The sequence below is a fragment of the Lactuca saligna genome, chromosome 1, assembly GCF_052625555.1.
Source record: "Lactuca saligna cultivar CGN05327 chromosome 1, ASM5262555v1, whole genome shotgun sequence".
Classification (NCBI taxonomy): domain Eukaryota; kingdom Viridiplantae; phylum Streptophyta; class Magnoliopsida; order Asterales; family Asteraceae; genus Lactuca; species Lactuca saligna.
Window position 1 is genome coordinate 134,148,114 of NC_136417.1, and position 6,170 is coordinate 134,154,283.

A 6,170-nucleotide genomic window follows, 5' to 3' on the forward strand; every position below is an offset into this window, starting at 1 on the left:
GTAGAATTCGTAATTTAGCAAAGGTTTGATGAGCATTATTTTATTGTTGAGTTTCACAATAGAAGTCTTTGCAATTTAAGAAATGTTTTGATAAGCATTGTTTCATGTTTGAGTTCAACATTAGAAGTTTATGTAATTTAGCAAAGCTTTGATGAACATCGTTTAATTCTTGAGTTCCACAATAAAAGTGTATTCATTTAAGCAAACCTTTGATGAGCATTGTTTGATTCTTGAGTTCCACAATAGAAGCCTATGCAATTTAAACAAAGATTTGATGAGCATTGTTTGATTCTTGAGTTCCACAATAGAAGTCTATGCAATTTAGCAAAGCTTTGATGAGCATTGTTTCATTCTTGGTTTCCACATTGGAAGTCTATGCAATTTAGCAAAGCATTGATGAGCATTGTTTAATTCTTGAGTTCCACAATAGAAGTAGTCTTTGCAATTTAGCAAAGCTTTTATGAGCATTGTTTAATTCTTGAGTTCCACAATAGAAGTGTATGCAAATTGCATTTAATTCTTGAGGTCCACATAAGAAGTCTATGCAATTTAACAAAGCTTTGATGAGCATTGTTTAGTTCTTGAGTTCCACAATAGAAGTAGTCTTCTCAATTTAGCAAAGTATTGATGAGCATTGTTTAAATCTTGAGTTCCACAATAAAAGTCTATGCCATTTAAGAAAAGATTTGATGGGCATTGTTTCATTCTTTTTTTTTTTTTGAAAGAGCCAAAGCTCAGCAAACTTTATTAAAAAGAATAAAAGAATACAAGGAACAAAACATCAAACAAAATACAAATATAACCATCCTATCCATAACCAACTACCAAACCATTTCCTAATAAGAAGCAATAACCACTCACAACCCCAAAACACCCTAAAATCCTTAAAGGTAGCCCATACACTTATTGAAAGAGGGAAAAAAGGTAACTTCACCCCCTTGCTCCAACCAAACCTCCAAAAGATAAAGAAACCAAAGCAAGGGGTAAGGCCCTTAAAAAAAACCCTCAGTCCATAAGCTAACCTTTAAGAAAAGAACCCTCAAGTTCAAAACCCACAAACCACAAAAAACAAGGAAATCCCAATAAAGTAAACCACAAATAAACATAACATCAAAGAGAAAACAGGAAAGCCCCTCACGACAATTAGTCCCAAAGCTCCTGTCGCAATCCTTGTCTTTTACATCGTTCAAAGTCCTCTTCAGGGAATCCATAATCTCTCCACAGCTATTGCCCACCACCAACCTTTGCTTCGCCTTTCTGCACCACAAACTCAAAGAGAAACACAAAAAAATAACACCAAAACACCAGTGAATCAAATTAAGTTTCATACTAGACATGGCATCAATCACATGTCTAGGATTCTCTATTTGGGTAATCTCAATTAAGATCATATCCAAACAGCGAATCCCATAGGTACAAGTCACATGATTTAAGAGTAAACTCTCCAACCAGTGACATATTCCGTCAATTCCTTTGTGCATATTTTTATTCCCAAAATACCCCCACCATATACCATTAATAACATCATCCTTATTTAACTGCCACCACTGCCAAACCCAAAACCATAACCAACCACACTCCAAACAGCAAAACCAGAAAATGATCTCCATTATTCAACATTCTCAATTCCCGAAATACCCCAGATCAAACAAACCTTATTATTGATCATTTTAACTCTTTTCCTTAATCCCATCAGCTTCAAACGAATCTCATTCTCAATACTAGCTATAACCCCCTCAACTGATATTCTGCTAGAACCAAAAAGTCTAGCGTTTCTCTCTCTCCAAATATTAGACACACAGCTAGCAATCATACATTTAATGATCAAATTCTCACCTATCTTCAGTTTAAGCATTCTGCTCAACATTAAAATAAGATCATTCCATTCAACCGTTCTCAAATTTAGACCCACTTTACTGCAGAAATATTTCCAAATTCTAGAGGAATACTCACAATTAAAGAATAAATGGCTATGCGAATCAGGCACATTATCACAAAAAGGATACAGCAAATTACCAGCCAATTCCCATCCTCTAACCCTATCCTGAGTTTTTAATCTGTTCAGGATAGCCAACCATAAAATAAAAGAGTTGCGAGGAATGCAATTATTATACCAAACAAGATCAAACCAAGGCACAATATCCCCAAAATTATTCAAATCATTCCACACCTGTTTGCATGAGAATTTTCTGCATATACCTCCCTTATCCCTCCATCCAACAACATCATTCAAATTAGAATCAATACAAAACATAGGAGCTTCAGTCAATCCAGGGAACTTATTAACCCATTCAACCGGCCATGAATAAGAATCAAACTCAAGAACATCACAAACTAAAGCAGAATCACTAAGACCATTACTAATCCACTCTCTCCTAGGGATAATAGTACAAAGAATACCTATTGGATGCCACCAATCATGCCATAAAGAAGTGTTCCTCCCATTACCCACACATGAAATAACATGAGGCCTAACAGTATTCCTTATCTCCAAAAATCTCTTCCATGTCCAGTTCATACTCTTTTTCTGCAGAATATCCCAAAAATTCCTGCTGCCTATATAATTGATTCTCACCCACTGCACCCACAGGGAATTTTTGTTATTAACCACATTCCAAACATGTTTAGCAAGTAAAGCATCATTCCATTTCCTCAAATTCTTTATTCCCAGCCCACCATAATCCTTAGGTTTGCAAATTTCAAGCCACTTAACTTTAGCTTTACCTTTGACTATCTCACCATTAGCCCATAAAAAACTCCTGCACATCTTCTCAATCTCATTAATAGTAGCAATTGGAATTTTAAAAATAGAAGCCCAATAAACATGAATAGAAGTTAAGACCGAATTAATGAGTTGCAATCTGCCAGCAAAAGATAAGGTTTTACACTTCCAATTGAAAATTCTCAACTTAATCTTTTCAATCAACTTTTTACAATCTCTATCAAACAATTTAGTAACACACATAGGAACCCCCAAATATTTAAACGGAAATTTCCCAACTTCATAAGGAAGAATACCCAAAATAATCCTTCTCATATTAGGCTTAACACAACTGAAATAAATCTGACTTTTTTCCATACTAACCTTCAGCCCTGAAATCTTATTGAAATCATCAAGGGCATTCCTTATAATTCTGGCCGAATTCCCATTACCATAAGAAAAAATTAACAAATAATCAGCAAAACATAAATGGGAAATTTTGAGGCTCAAACACTTACTATGGAACTTAAAATTCAAAGAATCTTCAATAAGCTTACCCATAATAATATTGAAAACCTCCATAACTATAGTAAATAGGTAAGGAGATAAAGGATCTCCCTGCCTAAGCCCACGCTTTCCTTCAAAATACCCATGATCTTCACCATTAAAATTGAGCATGAACCACGGGGAAGAAACACAAGCCATAATCCATTTAACCATGACTGGATGAAACCCAAATCCCTGCAGAACTCTATTAAGAAAATCCCAATCCACCGTATCATAAGCCTTTTGTATATCAATCTTTATTGTACATTTAGGGGTACCTCTCTTTTTTTTGTACCCCACCATCAACTCCTGAGCAAGAAGAATATTTGTCCAAACTAGATCTACCAGGAATAAAAGCTGATTGGTTATTACTTACAATATCACCCAAACAATTTCTAATTCTATTCACTATAATCTTATTGATACACTTATAAAAAGTGTTACAGCAAGCTATAGGTCTAAAATCAGACACTTTCCTCGGAACCTCAACTTTAGGGACCAAAACAATTCTCGTGGCATTAATCCCATTCAACAATTTACCAGTCCAAAAAAATTCTCTCACAGCCTTACAGACATCTGGACCAACAATACTCCAAGAACTTTTAAAAAATTTTGAAGAATACCCATCAGGCCCAGGGGCACGATTGTCATCTATATCAAACATCGCCAATTTAATTTCTTCATCAGTAACCACTCTAATCATATCAACAGCCACCCTACTGTCCAATTTTTTAGGAAAAAAACTCATCATTTAAGCCTGACAAATCAGTATCATCCTTACATCCCAAAAACTTATTAAAATGAGACACAAATTTCTCTATCATAGCCTTCCCACTCACCCAACGACCATCTTCATTCAGAACCATCTGAATACGATTATTGATACCCCTGCTTTTAACAATTTTGTGAAAGAATTTAGAGTTATTGTCCCCATCCTGTAACCATTTGATTTTAGCACGCTGAGCAAGAATCTTTTCTTCATCATTACAAGCAATATTAAAATCTAATAGAATATTAGCATGCTCTTCCCTAATCTTGCAATCAAAAGGATTATTGTCAATATCTTGTTGTTTACACTCCAAATCCTTTCTTAACTTCTGAATTCTTTTTCCAGCTCCCCAATATTTATTACACATCTCCCTGCAATGTTTTTTGAGAATCTTCAACTTTTGTGTCACTTTAAACATAAAAAAACCATCAATATTCTTATCCCAAACCTCCTTAACCAAAGGAAGAAATTCCTCCTTCTCAGAGATAAAATTCGCAAATCTAAAAGAAGGTTTCCACTTCACTTTGTTACCAGGAAAATTTAAAATAGCAGGGCAATGATCCGAATTTCTGTATGGTTTAAAGACAGCATGAGCAAGAGGATGGTTCGACATAAATTTTTGATTAACCATAACTCTATCAAGCTTCTTCAACAGCCCCATATTACCCATAGGAGTTTTGTTCCAAGTAAACTGAAACCCATAAGACTTCAAGTCCTCCACTTCAATAAAACTCAAACAATCAACAAAATCTTCTACTCCTTTAGGAGTTCTAGAACAGCTTTCAGAATATTCCGAAGGTTTTATAGCAACATTAAAATCACCTAATAAACCCCAAGCTTCCCTATTAACAACCAAACTATGTTTTTTCAAATTATCCCAAAGTAATCTTCTTTCAATATAATTCGAAGCAGCATATATAAAAGACAAATACATGCCAAGATCCGAATTACACAATTTAACATAACAATGAATAACCTGTTTGGATTGAGAAAGCAGAATCACATCAAAAAGTCTAGGATTCCACCCCACTATTATTCTAGTACCAGCTTCACAACTATTATTATTAGAGATCCAATCCCACTGCCCAAAAGTCTTAGCACAAACACTCTTGAGATTTAAGATTTTGACATGAGATTCAATCACAGCACAAATACCAAGGTTATTACACCTAATAACATCAATAACCTCCTTCTGCTTAACAGATTTATTCAATCCCCTAACATTCCAAGCACCAACAGACATCATTGGGAAATAATAGAATTTTTGGCATTTACCTCCTCAAATGCCTGAGAACTCCCCATCTTACTTCTATTATTATCCAACTCCAACTTATCTTTATTCACTTTATTACTTTCATTTCCTTTCTTATTCCCCTCTCCCTTGAATGAAGAAATCAATTTGTTGTTCTTGCTTTCATTAGAACCCATTCCAGCATCACCACTATCAACATTTTGATTAGCAACTTTCTTCACAATCTTATCATCCTCTTCCATTTTATCCAAAACTTCCTCTTCAATCTCTCCCAAGATTTCAAAACTATTTTTATTACTTAATCCCTCCCCTGTTATATTCTCACTACCAAGACTAAAATTGCCCATCTCTGCCTTATTATCCTTTTTAACTATAACCTCCTGCTTATTATTCTCCTTCAACCCCCGACTACCAATAACATCCTGCCCATTAACAAACTTCTCATAATTTCTGTTCTTTCCTAAATTCCAGTGACTTACTCCTTTATTACTCCAATTCCAATTTTGCCCTTTACCATTTCCATCTCTATTCCTATTATTGCCTTTAGAGAAAATACCCCTTCTCCAATTCCCGTTCTTCCCATTATTCTTCATATTATTCAATTGATTATAACCCTCTTGAGACTTGCTAGTGCCTTCACCATCATTGTTACCCATTACCTTTTTATATTTAACTTCTATGAAACCATCCCCATTAACAACTTCCTTCCCTTTATTGTTCTTTAAATTTCTCACTTCTCCATTATTATCCTCCTTCACAACATTCATAGCAGCAGCACAAACTTTATCCACATGCCCATAGACTTTACAATGATTGCATCTAGAAGGAATCCAAGCATATTCAACATCAAAACTTTGAATCACAGCAGAATTAGAGACAAAATCCCAAGTAGCTATATCAAT

General features: G+C 34.8%; 2 protein-coding genes across 2 annotated transcripts; both read right to left on the minus strand.

Annotated features, from left to right (window-relative positions):
- Positions 1-1,224: 1,224 nt before the first annotated feature.
- On the minus strand, positions 1,225-3,950 carry LOC145011473 (uncharacterized). The gene is made up of 4 exons (XM_078970199.1): positions 3,692-3,950; positions 3,086-3,588; positions 1,655-2,767; positions 1,225-1,257 (listed from the first exon to the last, which is right to left on the minus strand). Exons 1-4 carry the CDS (start codon positions 3,948-3,950, stop codon positions 1,225-1,227), a joined length of 1,908 nt encoding a protein of 635 aa, XP_078826325.1.
- A 28-nt stretch (positions 3,951-3,978) lies between these two features.
- On the minus strand, positions 3,979-5,259 carry LOC145011475 (uncharacterized). The gene has a single exon (XM_078970209.1). The coding sequence runs from the start codon at positions 5,257-5,259 to the stop codon at positions 3,979-3,981; it is 1,281 nt and encodes a 426-aa protein (XP_078826335.1).
- Between the last annotated feature and the right edge of the window lie 911 nt (positions 5,260-6,170).